The following is a 21,500-nucleotide window of genomic DNA, read 5'->3' as shown; positions in this document are numbered from 1 at the left end:
TGGGTATTACATTTGCTAATATAGGGGCAGTTTCCCGGACAGGGATTAGCTTAATCCAGGACTAGGCCTTAGTTTAATTAGGAAATATAACTAGTTCTAACAAACATGCCTTACTTAAAACATTACCTGTGTGCATTTTGAGATAAAAAAAAGTGCACTGTTGTATTTTACAATATGTTAGTGCAAGTTGTTTTCAGTTTGGAGAGCTCCTAAAAGTGATTAAGTCTAGGACTAGTCTAATCCCTGTCCGGGAAACCGCCCCATTATGTGTTAATATACAGTGGTGTGAAAAAGGGTTTTTGCATGTTTTTCACACTTTAATGTTTCAGATCACCGAACTTAAACAAATTTAAATATTAGTCAAAGATAACACAAGTGAACACAACATGCAGTTTTTAAATGAAGGTTTTTAAGGGAAAACTAAATCCAAAACTACATGGCCCTGTATAGACCTTTTGCATGTTTACAAACAGAGATGACGTTTTTTTGTGGGCGGAGCCCAACTGGTGGCAGAAAGTGACAGCTCCGCAATAGAAGTGTGAAGTGTTTTAGCGTTAAATTGTGATTTTTATGGATCCAGTGTTCTGTAGAAGTCTGTTTCCACTATATTTCGCTTAAGTGTTATGTTTCTTATAACGTTTTCACCAAGTTACGTTTATTTTTAAATAAATTAAAAGTTTAAATGGCTTGGCTACTGATATGTGTGCATGTATGTAATGTATATGTATTGTTCTTTATTGGTAAATCAATTATTTTTACAGTATGAATCGCTGAAGTACTTATAAGAGCAATACTATTATGTTTTCATATTTAATATCATGTATTAAATATTTCATCATTTCCTGTTTTCAATTTCTTCCTTATATTTTTAGCATACGTGTTTGTTCTAAAACTATTATGTTTACATACAAATTAATTTGTATAGGCCTGTTTATATATTTTTAACACTTTACATCACCATCATTTAGAACAAACAGGAAGAAGATATAGGGTAAAAAGAAATAATAGAAAACGAAAAAATATGAAAACTTTAATAAATGGTAATATTATTGATATTATGAACTCATTCAAATCTTTAATCTTTAGAGATAAATTATAAACGTAACGTGATGAAAACGCTATAAGAGACACATAGAGGGATCAGACTTCGACAGAACACCGGATATCTTCTCTAATTATTTTCTATTCAAATTATTAAAAGATTTTCAGATGATTTCATCACTCCAGTCTGTCCGGTTGAGGGCTTATTGCTACCATAAACACCTACGTTTATCTTCAAATGGTGTCATCGATGACGGTATACTATAAAAATGAAGGTCATCTATTTTGGCATTCCTATTCTGACACTCAGTCAACAGGACAACAAGACATTTTGTAGTGAGTTATATTGTTCGTTTCACTCGTGTCTCATTCTTTCCACTGTTTTTCTGCCACCACATTGCGCGTGTGACATAACTGTGACATCGACTCGCAAAAGGTCTATGTATGGAAGTGTTCGCCCCCTAACCTAATAACTGGTTGGGCCACCCTTAACAACAACTGCAATCAAGCATTTCTGAAAACTTGCAGTTAGTTTGTTAATAGTGCTGTGGAGGAATTCTGGTCCACTCATCTTTGCAGAATTGTTGTAATTCAGCCAAATGGGAGGGATTTCAAGCATGATTTTGAGGTCATGCGACAGCATCTCAACAGGATTCTGTTCAGGACTTTGAATAGGCCACTCCAAAGTCTTAATTTTTTCCAGCCATTCAAAGGTGGACTTGCTGGTGTGTTTTGGATCTTTGTCCTGCACTGAAAAAAATGATTCATTGAATTTAATCAATTTTTTAGGGTGGGTGGTTGCAATAAATTTATTTAAGCTACATTTAAACAAAAGTTTTATATTTTATTTTACGTTACTAATCTTTTTTGTTTGAATGTAGCTTAAGTAGATTGATTGCGACCACTTACCTTAAAATTTTTTATTAAATTCAATGAATCATTTTTTTCAGTGTGCTGCAGAACCCAAGTTCACTTCAGCTTGAGGTCACGAACTGATAGCCGAATATTCTCCTTCAGGATTTTTTTTGGTAGACATCACAGCAAATCTTCCAGGTCCTAATGTAGCAGCCCCAGACCATCACACTACCACCACCATATTTTACTGTTGGTAAGAAGTTCTTAAAATGCTGTGTTACTTTTACGCCAGACATAATAAGACACACCCCTTCCAAAAAAGTCAACTTTTGTCTCGTTAGTCCACAGAATATTTTCCCAAAACTCTTGGGGGTCTTCAAGATGTTTTCTGGCAAAATTGAGACAAGCCTTTATGTTCTTTTTGCTCAGCAGCAGTTTTTGTCTTGGAACTCTGCCATGCAGGCTATTTTTGCCCAGTCTCCTTTTTATGGTGGAGTCATGAACACGACCTTAACGGAGGCAAGTGAGGCCTGCAGTTCTTTGGATGTTGTTGTGGGGTCTTTTGTGACCTCTTGGACGACTCGTTGCTGTGCTCTTGGGGTAAGTTTGGTCAGCCAGCCAATCCTGGGAAGGTTCTACACTGTTCCATGTTTTCGCCATTTGTGGATAATGGCATTGTGGTTCACTTAAGTCCCAAAGCTTTAGAAATGGCTTTATTTTCCAGATTGATAGATCTCAATTACTTTTTTCTCGTTTGTTTGAATATCGTTGGATCGCGACATGATGGTTAGCTTTTGAGGATCTTTTGGTCTACTTCACTTCTTCTTCTTCTTCTTTCAGGTTTAATGGCAGTTGGCAACTCATCTAAAAGGTGCATTACCGCCACCTACTAGACTGGAGTGTGGATATTAGAATGACATCAAAGGAAAGGAAAAAAATTATATTAAATTCTTCAACTTAAAGGAGCATTTCACCCGTAGAAACATTCATCTTTATTGAAAGTGTGTCATATTTGTAGTCGAAATGTAACATACATTTCGAATTTGGTGCCTATTTGACCGAGAAAAGGGGTGTTTGTAGTCTCACCCCCTCAACAAAGATATTGAACTTCCTGCTTTCAATTATACAAAATGATGATTTTTACATCATTAACAGAAGGAAGTGCAACACTGAAATCTGTATTTCTCCTGTCTCAGTGGAAACTGAGGAAATGATGCACGACTGTTCAAAAACATGACTGGGGTTCTACGATACAAAGCTTAAAGAGTAACTAAACCCTAAACCAACTTTTTTTAGTTAATGATCTGTAAGAATTATGCTTTATTAGTGCTGTTCATTGATTTTAGTAAGTTTTTTGACATTTGGATATAAAGTGTTTCAATACTACAATATATGGTGTAAAAACGGCTGAGTGCTGCCCTCTTCAGGTTGAATGGTGGCTACTGCAGTTGAATTTTCCTATTGGATGTTGGGTCCAAAAAAGAACTCGTGATGTAAGCAGGTTCAAGCTCACCACGCCCTTGTTACGATCTCACCACACACTTGCCCTGCGTTTCAGTTTGTTTTTTATGACCTTCCCTCTCTAACTTCCCTCAGTCTCGTTCACTTGGATGTATGTCATTGCTTACGTTGTACGAGTGCCCACTACTGCTGAAACACTTGAAGTAGGTTCAAATGGATCGCCCTAAGCCCTTGATCACATGGAAAGTGGAGACCGCCCCCTCCATCTGCAAAGCTTGAGTTGCCGAAGTGACGTCACAATCGTGATGCATTGTGGGATATGGAGCTGCCTGAAGTGTACAAATGAAGTAGACTATCTCCCTCGGTCAAAATCGAGGGAGCGAGGGGCTGTCCATACAAACTTCCCTCGTCCACTTGACGAAGTGGAATGCACTTCAAAATGTCGACAGGGATTCCCCCGAGGGGAAGTGTTTAGGGAAGTTCGTGTCTAAAACTGGAGTGGAACCCCCCCCCCCCCCACAGGTAAGAGCTTAGTTCGGCTCCTCTATCTCCGTTGGGATCTGCCCACTTTTCTTGCATTTTTCAAATATTGCCAGTAGGTGGAGTCAGGCTCTGACCAGGGGTTTAGTTACGCTTTAATGCAAATGGGTGAAGTGTCCCTTTAACCTAGTATTTTTCAAAAATAAAATTCATAAAATGTGTATTCTCCCAGATGCTATCCCTAATAAATGCTCAAGTGTCATGCTTTGTTCATACATTTGCGCCTTTAATTCTGCCCTATCATCTTCATATTTTATCTACTTTAGATCACTTTGTCAGGCAGGTCCTATTTAAGTGACCTCTTGATTGCGAACACTTTTTCACACAGGGACATGTATTTTTGGATTTTGTTTTCCCTTAATAATAAAAAACTTCATTTAAAAACTGCATGCTGTGTTAACTTGTGTTATCTTTGAATACGATTTAAATTTGTTGGATGAACTGAAACATTAAAGTGTGACAAATATGCCACTGTATTAACAGGCTTTTTGCATTATCAGTACAGACACTTTAACTACTTACATTCTCTACTCATCAGAACTTCAGGATTGGTGGTGGCAATCTTCGTCCACATACTGATATAATCCTCAAAGGGAATTCTACATAGACGTCTTGTAAAAAGAGACACCGGTGTATAGAAACCGTTTTTATGTCCATTACAAAGAAGTAGAGCCATGCAAATATACAGGAATTAGGTTAGCACAGCCTTACATTTGGTTATCCAGTTTTACATTTGTAACAGCATCTGTGATAGAAAGTAGGAGATTATTGTCTTAATATATGTCACCCTGTCTGTGAAAAGCCAGCTAGTTGTTTTGTGATTTATTATTTTCTAAATAAAATCATCCTACATAATGTAAAGAACAGTCTGTATAAATATAACCATGACTGAGGCCATGTCAAATTAATGATCCTAATCTTATGAGACTTTTTCTTGGATTTTACAAACATTATTGTGTCATGTGATGACATGAGATGGGTTGGTGAACCCATAAGTTGTTCTCACTTTCCAGCTCCTTGTTGTTCCTCATGTTGTCTTTGATGATTTGTGGTGATGAAGAGGACAGCATATCAGCATCTTTGAAGAATGGGTGAACAGCATTAAGATTAGTGTTAAACCGACCTGCTCATTATAAGCACTAGTTGTCAGAGAAGATTTTTTTTTACTGCTATCTTGCCTTTTTAGTGCCCTTGTAAATTCATCTTTGTATTTTAATAATAGGCAAGACTGCATCAGTTATCCCAATGTGGTCAACAAAATGTAAACTCTTAAGGGTATCGAAACACAATTTTTATTCAGACTTTACACACAAGTGACGTCAACTCTGTAATATTTGCATTCATGAAGGAAAACATTTCTATTTAACAGTACTATAGTTAGCTACTATCAACTCGCCAGGTGTAACTAATGACTTTATATTTGGAATTCCACAAAGTACGTAATATAAAAACATGTTTCACAGTTAAGACATATAAAAACATTTTTTTAAATAAATGTAGAGTTTATAAATAGTTACCTCTCAGTTTCGTATTAATTCACATCTCGTTGTTTGGCAGCGAATTTAGATCATTCTTTTGTGAGCGCGTGTCTCGTGAACACCGTTGCTTGGTAACCTTACGTAATTTATGCTGCGTTACAGACAACTCGGATTTAGGATATTTCCCACCTGAAGACCGGATATACCGTCGTTATTAAGTCACAAACGTATTTTAGTAACATCAAAAATGTAAAGTGTTGTTGAGTTACATACAAATAACGCCATTCCAGACATTATTTCTCGGTTGAAGTGGGAAATATATCCTAAATCCGAGTTGTCAGCGGTGCTGCGCAGACGATCTGCGTTTGATATCAAAGTACCGCGAGAGCAGACTGCTCCGCATGCTTTAGATTCGCTCTCGCGGGACTTGATGTCCTACGCCAAACGGAGCAAGAACGTCAATGTAATATGGCCAGAATATGCGCAAATATACCACAAAGACAATGTAATCATGTAATAACAGTAGGCCCACTTCGCCCGGTTCTTTCATGTATCTGTGAAATCTGCAGGGCAATAGTAACAAGCTCCGTCAACGCCACCTACAGTATGACAAGAGAATAAACATTGTTCTGTTCAATTTCACTTTATAGATGTTCATAAAACTTTGTATATATATGAAAATATCTATCTTGCTTTACCTGTGGGTCTTGAAACATCTTGTTCACATCTTTCTCATAACTATCGATATACAGACGAACTGTGGCTCCGAAAGTTTCAGTCCCACTAAGACGAAATATAATGCGAGAACCTCCTGTAAAAATGATCCGCAGGCCCTACAGAAGAAACATAAAGTTGTTTTAACACTGCTTGTTTTAAAAAAAATGTCTTTGCTCGTGGAAACCTCAGTAACATGTTTAAGTCAACACAAAAACTAAATTGAAATTGTCAATACAATAACTAGATATTAGAGAGTCACCTCTATGTAGCTAAAAGATTAGACAAATTTAGGCCTAGGTTTTTTTTTTAAAAAGAAAGATTAATTTAGCATATTTAATTGGCACAAAGGTACCATTTTTTGACCCTAAAAAAAAATAAAAAATGATAATATATATAGACGGGTTGCACGGCGACGTCACTAACTGGTTGCGCGCGCAACCGAGGGGCAGAAAGAAGAGACGTGCATTGTGTTGTATGCTAGTAGCGGTGTCTGTAAGTCAAAATGCCAAGGAATTTTTGTGTGGAAAATAGTACCAACAGAGTCAGTGCTGGGTGCCTTATGTTAACATACCAGTAGATGCGACTATTACGTTACTAGCATTATAATTATAACATTATAATTCATACATGTATCAAAGTAACACTGCAAAAATAAAGACAGAAAAACAGATCCAACTAAAATCAAGTCTTATTTATATACAAACAATAAAGAACGCTTCAATAATTAAGGTTGTTGCAGTAGCGGATCAGCTCACCAATCGGGCTTTCTGCCCCCTGGATGCGCGCGCACCCTGCAATGTTTGTAAACTTGCAACCCCTCTATACACACTCACCTAAAGGATTATTAGGAACACCAAACTAATACTGTGTTTAACCCCCTTTCGCCTTCAGAACTACATTAATTTTACGTGGCATTGATTCAACAAGGTGCTGAAAGCATTCTTTAGAAATGTTGGCCTATATTGATAGGATAGCATCTTGCAGTTGATGGAGATTTGTGGGATGCACATCCAGGGCATGAAGCTCCCGTTCCACCACATCCCAAAGATGCTCTATTGGGTTGAGATCTGGTGACTGTGGGGGCCATTTTAGTACAGTGAACTCATTGTCATGTTCAAGAAACCAATTTGAAATGATTTGAGCTTTGTGACATGGTGCATTATCCTGCTGGAAGTAGCCATCAGAGGATGGGTACATGGTGGTCATAAAGGGATGGACATGGTCAGAAACAATGCTCAGGTAGGCCGTGGCATTTAAACGATGCCCAATTGGCACTAAGGGGCCTTAAGTGTGCCAAGAAAACATCCCCCACACCATTACACCACCACCAGCCTGCACAGTGGAAACAAGGCATGATGGATCCATTTTCTCAATCTGTATGCCAAATTCTGACTCCATCTGAATGTCTCAACAGAAATTGAGACTCATCAGACCAGGCAACATTTTTCCAGTCTTCAACTGTCCAATTTTGGTGAGCTCATGCAAATTGTAGCCTCTTTTTCCTATTTGTAGTGGAGATGAGTGGTACCCGGTGCGGTCTTCTGTTGTAGCCCATCCGCCTCAAGGTTGTGCGTGTTGAGGCTTCACAAATGCTTTGCTGCATACCTCGGTTGCAACGAGTGTTTTTTTCAGTCAAAGTTGCTCTTCTTTCAGCTTGAATCAGTCGGCCCATTCTCCTCTGACCTCTAGCATCAACAAGGCATTTTCACCAACAGGACTGACGCATGCTGGATGTTTTTCCCTTTTCACACCATTCTTTGCAAACCCTAGAAATGGTTGTGCATGAAAATACCTTTCCCACTGAATATATTTTATGTACAGATTCTCACACTTTCTCATCCATGACAAAGAGTTGGCTGTTAAATGAACAAGTTTGTACACATCGATGATATGATTCATTTGTGTGGGAGTGTGTGTATGTGTGTGTGTGGGAGTGGGGGGGGGTTTGCATGTGTAAGGAAGTGTATAAAGTTATATTGTATGTCATTATGCTTCAGATGTTACTAAACTGTGTTTTGTTGGAGGAGGAGATAGAAAGACAAAATTTGAGTGGATGGCTTCCATATTTCTGCTGTATTTTATTTTATTACAAATTTGTCTGTTTTAATAACAACTGTCATTATTTTATTTATTACTCTGTAAAATTTTTATCCGTTATACCTGCCCAGGGACTACAGGTGAAATTTAGCAACTGTTTCTACAACCTGGCTCGAAACATGTTCTCTTGTTTTTTTTAACAAGTTTAATGTTTAATTGTGCGTTGTCCCTGTTTCAAATAAATACTTTCCAATTCCAATTCCAACTTAGCAGATTGTGAAATACTCAGACCGGCCTGTCTGGCACCAACAACCATGCCATTGCTTAAATCACCTTTCTTTCCCATTCTGACATTCAGTTTGGAGTTCAGGAGATTGTTTTGACCAGGACCACACCCCTTAATGCATTGAAGCAACTGCCATGTGATTGGTTGATTAGATAATTGCATTAATGAGAAATTGAACAGGTGTTCCTAATAATCCTTTAGGTGAGTGTGTGTATATATATATATATATATATATATATATATATATATATATATATATATATATATATATATATAAAATAGGCCTACCTATTCCTATATACAACAGTATTACCTGGTTTCTTGATATGGTTCCATCCACAGGGTCACTGTACTCAAAATTGTCTGCTATCTCCACTTGGTATTTCTTTTCCCCCACCGCAAATATTTGCCCAATAAATGCCTTGTCAGAAATCATCAGCTCAAGATCCAACATCATCTCCACAGCTGCATCTAAATCCACCTCCTCATAGTCAAATCTGTCAAGTAGAAATACATCATCATCTTTATAAAGAAATATTTGTCTAAACTATAGCCTGTATGTGTTCACATAGACCATTTATCTTCCAAAAATGTATCAATATATAGTACATCACACCTGGTATAGTAATTCCTGCCGTAGGTTCTCCAGTGTTCATTCATTATATCTTCTACACTTTGCCTCCTCGTGGCTAAAATAGAAAGCCATGCTAGCACTGCCCAAAGCCCGTCCTTCTCACGTATATAATCTGAACCTTAAGAAAGGATAATATGGTTAATCACGTCTTTCTTGCTACGTTTTCTGTGTGAAAATCATCTGTTTATAATGGTAAAATAAATCAGGACCCTTATATGAACCAGGAGGTTCGGTTTCCCCATATAGTTTATTGCACAGTGCTATGTAATACATTTTACTAAGTTTTCCCCATTAACTTAATCCACTCAATACCTGTGCCAAAACTTTCCTCTCCGCAAAGTGAAAGACAACCTGCGTCCATCAGGTTTCCAAAAAACTTCCATCCCGTTGGTGTCTCATACAGTTGGATCTTGGTAGCTTTGGCCACCCTGCAAATCAAAGCACATTAAGTAAAGCTTAATTGATCATATCAAGTGCTCTTTCGTTGATTCATGCAATGTAAAACATTTCAAAAGTTATATTCACTTGTCAAGAGCTGCACTGGTGGGCATACTCCTAGCAAAGCCTCTTACTCCTGTGTGCTGGAAGTATGGGATGCAGAAGATATTTGCAGCAATGACAGCGACCGAGTCTGAAGGGTTTACAAAGAAGCCATGCTTCCCCAGGATCATATTACGGTCCTAGAAAGAGACTGGGTCAGGCCAGGGTCAAGACAAATTGTCATTTGAGCTAGCAACTTTGAGCTTGATGGATGGATGATTTAGGGAACTTCTCAACACCTACACCATCACCATCGAAAGCAGCGCCGAAGTCATACTGTCCACTCTTCATCGTCTCAACAAGGTCGGCAGCATAGGTCAAGTTGGGGTCTGGATGCTGTCCTCCGAAGTTCTCCAGGGGTACGCAGTTAATGGCTGAGTTTGCAGGGGAGCCCAGCTCCTCACATAGGATCTTCTTTATGTACGGCCCAACCACTGAAAAACGTATAGAAAGAGATTAAATACAGAACCAATGAGACATTTATAAGACTGTACCATCAATGTGATATCCTTTAAATTTCAAGGGACCCATCAGTGATCTTAATGGTGGTGTGGTTTAACTTGAAAGAGGAGAGCGTGCTTAGTTTTAGTGTTATGTCAAATAGCCCATCTTAATCTTTTAAGATCACACCCTGTACGGAAACTCTATCTCATACAGAGTAGTAATGTAAACCTGAACTTAACCCTATCCAGCTGGCACACATTAGGTCCATTGGATGCAGCTGCTACAACCCTAGATGTTCCTTTCGCTATGTTGAAAATAAGTTGCATGGTACTATGGTTTCCATATGAGTGAAAAGAAATATGGTCCTTACCTCCGTGCATGGCATCTAAACGTATCTGTATATGGTCTTCTCCAGAGAGCAGCTCCTTCAGAACAGCAAAGTCAAAGATGTTTCTCAGCGTGTTGGCATAGGATTCAACTGGGTCCACAATTTCGACTGCACAACAGAATATTGACAGAGAATGTATTCGTTTCACATATGCATACTGTAGATCGCCAATTTTCATATTGGGCTACTTTTAAAATATCAGTTTTGTTGTTTAAGGCTTCACCTGTAAAAGGTTTGAATTTGTTCTCTAGATCAAAGGATTGTTTGCCAATGGTTCCCAGATCCACTCTGAGTTCAGGACAGATGGCAAATTCCTCTATGGATCTGCACATTTGAAAGATTTTGTTTGTCACGGATTCTGGTGCTGGACCTGTATTTAAGATTTAAAGATTTATATAAGATTTTATAACAGTGATAATTAATTGAGAAAAATACATTTCAAGAAAAACAATTAACAGAATATTCTTTATATTGTAAGATTTTATGTAGAAACAGTTGCAAACAATTAAGAAAACAATGTAATTAAATAAAAAAATGACTTTAGCTGCGTCCACTCAGGGTTCCCACACCTTAGTTATCTTCAAATTCAAGGACCTTTCAAGGACTTTCCAGGTTCAATACCTTCAAATTCAAGGACTAAATGTGGGGACACATTTCAAGTGAGAGCAAGGTTACATTGCGTTACCTTTAAAGATACATTGTTACAGTTCCCTTTTGAGGGAACTCGCACTGCGTCACTGCTGTGACACTTTGGGGATGCCTCCAAGGGTAAGTGCATTTGAATGTGTATATCAAATTTAACCAATGTTGAGGCTTAACGACAAAGACAGGGTGACGCGGGAGCCAGGAAGTATATCGCTATTTGAAATATTGCCAAAGACGGCATTAGAGGGACGCAGGAAGTATGGCAAAGGAAACGCAGCGTCTCGTTCCCTTCTCAGGGAACAACAGTTACATACGTAACCCAAGACGTTTTCATGTGTCAAACACAACATTCGCATATAGAAGATATGAGCATTTAAAGCGAACAGTTTAGCACGTGTGCTTAAAAAGTCTAGAATATTTTTGATATTATCCTACACTACACAGGGAATAATATGGGTTTTTTCCAGATTTATTTTGTATAAAATAGATTCAAGCACTTTCAATGACCTGTATCTATGTATGTATATTTTCAAAAACTTCCCAGGGCCTTGAATTATTTCCCCCAGATTCACAACCTTCCAAGGATTTCAATGACCCGTGGGAACCCTGTCCACTGGAATAAACATAGCATGTTGTGAAGTTAAACCAATAAAAATGCTGATCACCCTGCTGAAAAAACCAGCATACCAGCAAGGCCAGCATATGTTGTGTTTTGGTGCTGGTTTGCTAGTGAACACCAACTAAACCAGCATCAAACCAGCATCAGCACCAGCATTAGCATCAGCTAAACCAGCACCAAACCAGCATTAGCACCAGCATCCCATGCTGGTCATACCAGCATATGTTGTGTTTTGGTGCTGGTATGCTGGTGACCACCAGCTAAACCAGCATAGACCAGCAAAATTCCCATGCTGGTCCATGGTGGTTTGTTGCAGGTTTTTTCAGCAGGGCAACCACTGATCTATATAAATGACTGGATTGTGCATGACGTCACAACTGTGAAGCCACTGCGCCACCATGTTGGTATACCCAAACATTCTATTAAATCAATGGACGTTATCAGATGCACAGCTCTGATCTTCGAAGGGAATGAATATGGTATAGGGATGAGTACTTCCAATTGGTATTCTCTCCATTTGTGACGGAAAATTTGTCGGAAATGAAATCGCACGGGCTAACTACGACAGGTAACACAATTAAAGGTCGTTTTTACAAAAATAAGGCTATTAAGCTCTCGTCTAGTGATCCCGATGCTAAAGAATAATTAAACTTCTAGAATTATCTACATGTGCACGAGTTTTTATAAAGCACTGTGATGCTGTTGTAAACGATTTTACATTGATGTATAAAAATGAAAGAATTGACTTTAAAAAAATATAATTTAAATGGCCTATAATAAATATTAATGCAGTTCTACAGTTTTATTGTAGAACAAATAAAATACATTCATTTCATATTAATAATCCGATTTCTATCGTAGGCTAAAGCGCGTATGAACGACCAAGAGAAAATAACGAGCAGAAATTAAATAATTGATTTAAAATGAAAGATATGTGATTGCTTAACACCCACTGGCACTGACACTGTGAGCTCCCCCGTGCAGGAATCATAGCCCCCCATTGAAACGTTATTGCGCCGGGCTGGGGCCCCCTCTTGGAGGGCGGGGCGCGTTTCAATTGAAACGGTTAAAACATAGGTAAGGCTGCCTCTGCGTATTTAGAGAAATAACGCTGACCGTGTAGCTGAATGTCAAAAAAAAACTTTATTTATACCCGTGTCATTAACAGAATGCAGCAGACACACTCACCTTAACAGTTTTTTATAAATCCATTATCCTGCCCGATTAAAACATAAACATTGCAAATAACACCAGAATTAACAATTATTTTACGTACACGTATCCTAAAAATAAATCTTGTGTGACTGATACGCTGTGAAGCGGATACATTTAGATCATGATTTTGAATGCAAGTCAATGACGCCCTCTGCCGGTTGGGCATACCAAGATGGCCGCTCGAACTCTGCGCTGGCTTCAGCTCATGCTGTTACGTTAAGCGTTCTATGCGCAATCCAGTCATTTATATAGATCAGTGTGATCAACCAATCAAAATAAGGCACATTGATTGCACACTGAAAAAAATCAGGTCTGAAGAGGTTAAGATGTGATTTGGTATTTATTTGAATAACCAAGACATGTTTTCTTTACCCTCTTGATGATTACATACTGTTTAAGTTATATTGTACCTCCATTAGCAGTATTGAATTGGATGCCAAAGTCTCCATCAGGTCCTCCAGGGTTGTGACTGGCTGTAAGGATAATTCCACCAATAGCTTTGATCTTCCTGATCACACAAGACACAGCTGGAGTGGACATGATGCCATTTTGACCGATTATGAGACGACCCACCTAAGATGTGTATGCAGTAAGAGTCGACACACAAAAATTCATCAATGTGATAGCAGCTCCATCACATAACATGTCAAGATTTTAGGACACAATATATACTTTAAAATACCCTATCAAGGTTGCTTATACTGAAAGTAACAGATAGAGTATTATATTAAACTCAGTTAAATCAGTAAAATCAAAACTATCAGTTTTGTTTGCTTTTATTATTAGCCCAAAGCCTTATATAAAGAATGAATCATTTATTTTACAAAGAAGAAATTAAGTTAAAGGGATAGTTCACCCAAAAATAAAAATGCTGTCATCATTTACTCACCCTTATATTGTTACAAATTTGTATAAATGTATTTGTCCTGATGACAAGAAGGAAAGATATTTTGAGGAATGTTTATAGCCAAACTGTTCAGATGCCCTATTGACATCCATAGTTGGAAAAAATAATACTATGGAAGTGAATGGGGCTCATGATCGGTTTGGTTACAAACAATCCGTCAAAATATTTTCCTTTGGGTTTAAAAAATAAATTTATACAGGTTTGTAACAAGTAAAGGATGACATAATTTTCATTTTTGGGTGAACTATCCCTTTAACTTATTCTCTCACTAGATCAACTATAGTAACTGAGTAACATCTCAGTTGTTAGCTTTTATTATGAGCCCAAAGCCTTACAGTAAAGATGGATGACTCATGTATTTACAAGGAAAAGTTAAGTTGATATGTCACCAGCATGGCAGTATTTTCAATTGTACCAGCCATCTTAAAAATATAAAATACCCAACAATTGTGTCAATAATATATTTTGTGGCAAATGTTGGACTAAAAGAGGTCAATAACAAATCTGAAAAAAATATTTTTATATGACTTATTAAAGGAACAGTTCACCCAAAAATGAAAATTCTGTCATCCAATCAGAGGCCCCATTGACTTCCATAGGAGGAATAAGAATACAATGGAAGTCAATAGGGCCTCTGATCGGTTTGGTTACAAAAATTCCTCAAAAATATTTATACAGGTTTGTAACAACATAAGAGTGAGTAAATGATGAACTGGTGAACTATCCCTTTCATATATTATCAACTTGTGTTCAAAGATTTAAAAACATATTTTTTTATTTTCCTATTGTTTGCTATTCAATTACCATAATGTGCATCCAAACATGCGGCTATAAAAGACGAACATCTGGAAATAGCAACATATGTATGAGCAACATAATCCCGTGATTCAGAATCATATAAAGCTTATTTGTTCGAAAATCTGTGTATTCAAAAAGCAGAAAACGTTAGAATCAGAACTGACCCCATTTGCAGCAGCAATCTGCACTATGACCTGGATGGCAGTCGAATTGAAGTAGCGTCCATCCCCACCCACCACCATAGTGGAGCCCTGCCTGTCCCGCAGGTCGATGGAGGAGAAGACACATTGAATAAAGTTGTGCAGATAGTTCTTCTTAGACTGGAAAACATGGACCTTCTTCCTTAAACCACTGGTTCCAGGCCTCTGGTCAGGGTATGGAGCAGTAGGCAAAGTCAACACTTCCAAGGGACTATCGTTCATTGCTCCCAACAAATGAGGAAGACCCAAGGAAAACCTGTTATTGGGTGGTCTCCCCTTAGTGGAGAGAGAGAGAGAAAGAGAGAGAGAGAGAGAGACTTATGGCATTACGGGGTCTTGGGTTGAAGCCGTGAACTGGATATAAATAAACATGGCAAAAGCGGATGGTAACTAAAGACGATTCCTCACACATGTGCATGGGCATCACTGTCAGAGACATCCTTGCCCTCAGAGGCCTGTTTGGGCAGATGCATAAGATGATCTTTGCCCTTATGACAAGCCATCCACTCAGAGGCTAAATAGAGCCGATGTTGAGTGAATAAGCCAATGTTTGGCTGCTGCATGAGTTGTTTTGACATGCTAAATCTCACAGGAACACACAGGATACCTCGTCATATAGTTTGATACTAGTGGGCCACCACCTGGGAACTTTGATAAAGCTTGCAACATCTCGGATACTTAAGGATTAAATGTCTTGATTGATGTTTTGAACCTAACAGGTGCATGAGGTGGCTCCACAAGGAAAACACATGAATGGTAAGTGTATGCTAATGTATGTCATAATAATGTTATTTATTTACTAGCAAATGACAATCATGCACTAACCTTAAAGCTGTGGTCGATAACTTTTGGCGCTAAAGCGGTTAATAAACGGAACTACATGCGTCTTGCGGAAGAACTTGTAGCCACAGCTACTTCTCGTTGTTTATTTCTGACGAGCCACGCATGTACTGTGCTACTCCGCAGCGGTTCATAACACACCGGTCTAAAATAGTCCGAATATAAACACTTATTATAAATTTATCATAATAATTCAGCGTAAGACAAAAACACGAATTGGAAAATTGATTTATGTTGTACATTCTCAAATATTTTTTTGTAAATTTTAAACACAATAAAATTACGAACATCGAGATAAGTTAATGTTTTGTAATGCGCAACCTCAACATACAGTGTATATTATATTATATTATATTATATTATATTATATTATATTATATTATATTATATTATATTATATACTTTACACTATCAGTCAGACTGTAAAGTACATAAAATGTATAAACAATATTTCAGATAATTTTAATGTAGCCTACTTCAAAAAAAGTTTAAAAAATTTGTCATTATATGCAATGCTCACAATTAGTCAACATATTTGTATGACTGCTCAGCACATATTGCTGATTAATATTTATGTTGCATTCTGTCACTGTTTACATGTCAGAGACTGCATTTTATGCTAAATAATGCTGTAAATAATTTTACTTATAAGAGGTGGTAACTGTTTTACAAAACAATAAGGGATTAAAGGCCATATTTTCATGTTTATTTATTAAAATATGAGCTGCATACTTTTTTCATCATCTTATTATGTATAAACTGAAATTATCTGAATTATTCTGAAATTAACAATATTTTCTAAAATGGTCTGAAGATTTTCTGGGAAAAATTGTCATTTATTTACACTTCCGGATTTTCTTTCCCCCCTTTCCCCCTTTAAAAAATTATAATTATTGAAATTTTGGGATGACACACATTTTTTCAATTACGTAGTTCATACAGGTACACTGAAACGTAATGATACTATAAGAATTTACTCATCTACTCACAATAAAGTAAATTATTTTATACGTAGGCTAACGATTAATAACTATTTGCAGTTTGAAGAAATGTAACCACATACAGTATATAATCAAAAATTTGTCATTATATGCAATGCTCACAAGGGGGCAATATTGCTGTATCTATACACATTTATTTCCTCGCAGTAACATTTTCTGTGTACAATTTCTGATTTCTTACATAATTTTTACATAAAGCAAAAACTGAATACTCATGTGTGTTTGTACTTGCATCTTTTTAAGTCAATGTGACTCACCCAAACACATGAAAGACACCGGTTCTTAAAATAAAGTTAAATAAAGGTTTCCTAGTTGGACACATTGCAATGTAATTAACTGCAGGAGAGACTGAATCATGTGCAATACACTTTGCCTAATGATAGTGTACAGTAAATGTCCCATCTTTGATTTATCACACTTATTCATAGGTGCTTACTTGAATATGAAACAGTGCTTAAAATGTTGTTTTACTGAGGCTAACTAGTTAACAAAAATCAAGATGCAGCTGTTTGACATGTATAGTATATGTGTATTAGAGGACTGATCATTTGCATATTTTTGCACATATACTGATATTAAGGGGTTTGTGATTTTGTGAGATGACGAATGGAGATTTTTGAGGCCTTGAGGCTGTTGGTTTTCTTGCCAGGTTTCCAGTGGGTTCCCTTTTTACGAGGTCTACTCTGAATATATTTGCCATTCAGGTTAATGTCCCCACAAAGGCTAAACCACCAGCCACCTAGGGAACAGCAGACAGAGAAATGCAAGTTCACTATGCAATTTTCAAGCTGGTTTATTTTCCTTAGTGTTTATAGTACAATATAGCAATTCATTTAAGGCATAAATTACAGTATCTAAAAAAACATCTTGGAAGCATCATACCTGTGTAGTCTTGGACACAGTTTGGATCAAGGTTTCCATCATTATGGTCTTTAGTGGAGAACCTCAAGCCCATGTGTTCATCCACGGCAGTGCTCGCATCACCCGACTGCAGCTTCAGGTGGATGGTATAGTTGGAGGCGGCGTCCTCCAGGATGTACTGATAAACCACAAAATGCTTTTCCTTCCTCCAGTCCTCTATCTGGATATGCAGGAGAGAGTTTCCTTGATGGGCAATAGCATAGATCTTCTTTAGCCCCAGCCAGAACTCACCTATGAAACAAAGGCAGTTGACACATTTATAGTTGTATTATAATATTACAGATTTGCTTTCAATAAAACATCTGGAATGGTATATTTCTTGTTTGCAATAGCTAAACACGTATATGTTTAAAAACTGGGTAATTCACACAAAACTGTGCCACAAATATAGGAGGTCACAGCTGTGTATGACTGCTCAGCACATATTGCTGATTATTATTTATGTTGCATTCTGTCACTGTTTACATGTCAGAGACTGCCTTTTTTAATGCTAAATCATGCTGTAAATAATTTTACTTATAAGAGGCGGTAACTGTTTAACAAAAACCATAAGGGACAGGGACTCAAGGCCATACTATTTTGATGTTTATTTATTAAAATATGAGCCGCATATACTTTTTGCATCATCTTGTTATTATGTATAAACTGAAATTATCTGAATTAATCTGAAATTAACATTATTTTCTAAAATGGTCTGAAGATTTTCTGGGAAAAATTGTCTTTTATTTACACGTTCTGATTTTCTTTTGCCCCTTTAAAAAAAATGACACAATTTTTTTCAATTATGTGGTTCATACAGGTATGATACATTAGAATTTACTCATCTACTCACAATAAAGTAAATTATTTTATAAGTAGACTAACGATTAATAACTATTTGGAGTTTGCAGACATGTAACCACATTATATAATCATAAATATAATTTCTTTTAAAGGGATAGTTCACCCAAAAATTAACATGTTGTCATTATTTACTCAAAATCATATTGTTTTAAACCTGTATGAGTTTTTTTATTCTGTTGAAAAAAAATTAAAAAAATATTTTGATAAATGATTGTAAACAGAGTTGGCGGTGCCCATTGACTTCCATAGTATTTATTTTTCCTTCTATGGAAGTCAATGGGTACCGTCAACTGTGTGCTTACCATCAATTATAAAAAAATATTTTTATGAGGCGGTTTCCCGCGCTCGGCTTACCATAGTCCCAGATTAAAATGTATGTTTGAGCTGCTTTAGTTTAAAAACACTTTGCACTGACGTACTGTATTTAACATATACGCAACATAATCTCACGGCAAGTAATGTTATTGTTATGAAAAATTTGATCAATTTATTTGTGTCCATGGCATGAAATTCAGCTATTTTTCGTGCCTTGAGCATGAATGTCTTTTTCGTGTCACTCAGCACGAATTTCTATAAATAGTTTTTCGTGTCCGTGGCACGACTTTTTTTCGTGTCATTTTATGTATTGTTTTCTCTTTTTTACCCTATTTTTAAATCACTCTCGCTTGGGGTTAGGGGTTAGATTTTGGGTTTGGGTTAGAATGTTCTTTTATGTATTGGTTTCTACATGTCTTTCTACCGTTTTTAAAACTATTCTCGCCTGGACTTGGGGTTAGGATGTCTAAAAATGAAACAGAAAGTGATTCTAACCCCAACCCCAAGCGACAATGGTAAAAAAATAGGAAAATCAATGAAAAAACAATACATAAAATGCCACGAAAAAGAAAGTCATGCCACGGACACAAAAACTATTTATAAAAATTTGTGTGAGTGACACGAAAAAGACATTCATGCTCAATGCAAGAAAAAGCTACATTTCGTGCCATGGACATAAATAAATTCATCAAAATTTTGTGACTATAACACGACTTTCCGTGAGATCAGTCTGCATACATGACAACAACATGTCGTTGTTTTGTCTCAAGATGCACACCAGTGTTGTTTTTTTGTAAGGTTTGATAGTAAAAACTACTTAAATGTCCTAATATATCTAAAGACTAGTCCAGGATAAAATCTTAAATAAAATCACAATGCCTTAGCAAATTACTTAATAAAAATGATCTTAGACTCTGTAACTAAGTGCTCTTTTGTGATGCAAACTATAACCACAACTGTAATAAAGACATACACTCACAACTTTACGAGCACAACATTTAAGTTTAAACTCACTACTGAAGTCTCCAAATCCATCCTCATATTTCTCCCAGGACTGGTCAAAGTCCACAGAGCCATCATGTCTGCGCTGGATGACAGTAAACGCTCCATCTGTGGGGGACAGTGATTCGTTTATGAGGACACTAGCACATTATTTCCATCTTAAACTTTAATAAGAATGTCTCAATTGTAGAAGGGAAACATCGCTTGCTGCTTTACGAATTCAAAGCTGAATAAAGATATTATTACCCTCTGTGAATTCACAATTCACAAGAAATGTTTGTGACTGGTTTGGCCTAATGGCATACAGGCCGTTGGACTTGTGTCCTCTGCTGTATACCTCACCACAATCCTTGGGAAGATCTACAACAAAAACTCACATGTTGGTCTATTTGCAGTTAGATACTGAGAAACAAACAGTTAATGCACCTCATACCACTTGAGAAGCTTCCATCAGATGTGTAGTACGGTAGATATCCAGAGACGCTGTCTGTTTGAAGGTTCATGTCCGAATTTTCGGCAGTTTCTTGAATCCAGGCAGAGCTCATCTAGATAATTGGACAACAAGATTTTTAGTTGGACAAGTAATGCTTGCAGTTTCTAGTGTGTTTTATGTGGTGCCTATAGGGTTTGTTTGCTGTGAATTAAGATCCATACTTTATTTTCCAGGCCATTGATCTTGGTCTTTTGGTTGTTGAGTTGTTCACTTTGTTCTTTAACAGTCTTCAGAAGATCATTTATGCTCCTTTCCTGAACCTGGATTACCTCCTAATGAACAACATCAACATCTCAACATCTTTCCAACTTGGGAATGTTACAACTTCTTAACATGTCATCTGTTTGTGCATTCACACAAGTTTATAAAAAAACTATTTGCTTCGTACATACCTTGAGCGTAGACATTTCTGCAACCTGATCAGGTGACAGAAAACTCTGAGAAAGTCCACTTAACCTCTCCTCCAATCCAACCACCTGCTTCCTCAGGTGGTTTCTCTCATTTATGATATCATCCACTTTAGAGCTGATCTCCAGTGACTGGGTCTTTATTTCTTCGTTATTTGCCTTCAGGATCACCGTGGTCTTTTTCAGCTCCTCTTCCTCCTCCTTGATCTCACTGGTTAGCACAGAAAGCTGGTAAAAGGTCTTGTCAAAGATGTTGAGCTTCTGGAAAATGTCATTAATCTGACTCTTTGTGTTTTGCACAAAGTCCCGCAGGCTGTGGCCGAGCTGTAGCAGGCCGTTTGCCAAAAGCCGGACCTCATCCAGAGCTGCAAAGCGTGACCGTGTCTCTGTCTGAAGTTCAGGTAAGGTGAATTCAGCGGGGACGGACTGAGATGAAGCCAGGAGAACGAACATCAAAACCAAATTCATGGTTGCAGTGATCATTGCAAAGAGACTTTTTTAGGATTTTTAAGCTTCTTTTATACTCCCGCTGTTGATCATTAAGCAGACCTTTACAAATCCCAGCCCTGTCTCGGATAAGCAAATAAAGGGCTGCTTATCACCATAAAAACAACATGAGGTTTTACTCTTCTTCGCAGTTTACATAACATAATGTAACAAAGATTATATGGTGAGTCTGTTTGCACTGTGTGTGTCTTTTTGTGTATATTGATTTAGTAGAATGGCCTGAGGTGACCATATTATTTTGAGAATGAGTGAAAAACAAGCATTACAATACAACAGCTTGTGGCTGTAAAAGTCTTTTTCAGGATGGTATACCACATACTTTGAATGCATGAGCAGGCAGCACTCCAAATAGCTGTTCGGAAAACA

General features: G+C 37.3%; 3 protein-coding genes across 6 annotated transcripts in view; 1 reads left to right on the top strand and 2 right to left on the bottom strand.

Annotated features, from left to right (window-relative positions):
- Positions 1 to 5,166: 5,166 nt before the first annotated feature.
- Positions 5,167 to 15,749, bottom strand: LOC129442701 (phosphoglucomutase-1). Its single transcript, XM_055202928.2, has 12 exons — positions 15,631 to 15,749; positions 14,770 to 15,081; positions 13,311 to 13,473; positions 10,645 to 10,791; positions 10,404 to 10,529; positions 9,833 to 10,023; positions 9,575 to 9,729; positions 9,362 to 9,477; positions 9,032 to 9,167; positions 8,729 to 8,912; positions 6,074 to 6,208; positions 5,167 to 5,974 (listed from the first exon to the last, which is right to left on the bottom strand). Exons 2-12 carry the CDS (start codon positions 15,025 to 15,027, stop codon positions 5,885 to 5,887), a joined length of 1,701 nt encoding a protein of 566 aa, XP_055058903.2. The 5' UTR covers positions 15,028 to 15,081; positions 15,631 to 15,749; the 3' UTR covers positions 5,167 to 5,884.
- LOC129442699 (KN motif and ankyrin repeat domain-containing protein 4) overlaps positions 15,384 to 21,500 on the top strand; it is a 26,677-nt gene continuing 20,560 nt past the window's right edge. For 2 of the 4 annotated variants that reach the window (XM_055202926.2, XM_055202925.2), the window contains exon 1: positions 15,386 to 15,561. Coding sequence is in view for 2 of the 4 variants with exons in the window: in XM_055202927.2 (XP_055058902.2) it covers positions 15,555 to 15,561 (7 nt within the window). In the remaining 2 variants the exon portion in view is untranslated. Of the gene's footprint in view, positions 15,562 to 21,500 lie in introns of all 4 variants that reach the window. The other 2 variants (XM_055202927.2, XM_055202924.2) reach the window with 2 other exon arrangements.
- Positions 16,340 to 21,141, bottom strand: LOC129442702 (angiopoietin-related protein 3). The gene is made up of 7 exons (XM_055202929.2): positions 20,613 to 21,141; positions 20,382 to 20,492; positions 20,161 to 20,272; positions 19,974 to 20,087; positions 19,740 to 19,835; positions 17,529 to 17,798; positions 16,340 to 17,385 (listed from the first exon to the last, which is right to left on the bottom strand). The coding sequence occupies exons 1-7, from the start codon at positions 21,108 to 21,110 to the stop codon at positions 17,222 to 17,224; spliced, it is 1,365 nt and encodes a 454-aa protein (XP_055058904.2). The 5' UTR covers positions 21,111 to 21,141; the 3' UTR covers positions 16,340 to 17,221.

This window comes from Misgurnus anguillicaudatus, chromosome 2 (assembly GCF_027580225.2).
Source record: "Misgurnus anguillicaudatus chromosome 2, ASM2758022v2, whole genome shotgun sequence".
Lineage (NCBI taxonomy): Eukaryota > Metazoa > Chordata > Actinopteri > Cypriniformes > Cobitidae > Misgurnus > Misgurnus anguillicaudatus.
Note: the sequence above shows the minus strand (reverse complement) of the source record. Positions and strands in the feature narration are given on the sequence as shown.

What these genes read in the sequence shown, in the direction of transcription:
- LOC129442701 (XM_055202928.2), bottom strand. Translation starts at nt 15,027, where the DNA reads ATGAACGATAGTCCCTTGGAAGTGTTGACTTTGCCTACTGCTCCATAC. An exon ending in AGAGGAAAGTTTTGGCACAG is followed by an intron (nt 9,168 to 9,361) that starts GTATTGAGTGGA and finishes TCCTTTCTTAAG; the next exon opens with GTTCAGATTATATACGTGAG. An exon ending in GAACCATATCAAGAAACCAG is followed by an intron (nt 6,209 to 8,728) that starts GTAATACTGTTG and finishes TTTCTTCTGTAG; the next exon opens with GGCCTGCGGATCATTTTTAC.
- LOC129442702 (XM_055202929.2), bottom strand. Translation starts at nt 21,110, where the DNA reads ATGATCACTGCAACCATGAATTTGGTTTTGATGTTCGTTCTCCTGGCT. An exon ending in TCAATGGCCTGGAAAATAAA is followed by an intron (nt 20,273 to 20,381) that starts GTATGGATCTTA and finishes CCAATTATCTAG; the next exon opens with ATGAGCTCTGCCTGGATTCA. An exon ending in TGGATTTGGAGACTTCAGTA is followed by an intron (nt 17,799 to 19,739) that starts GTGAGTTTAAAC and finishes TTTGTTTCATAG; the next exon opens with GTGAGTTCTGGCTGGGGCTA.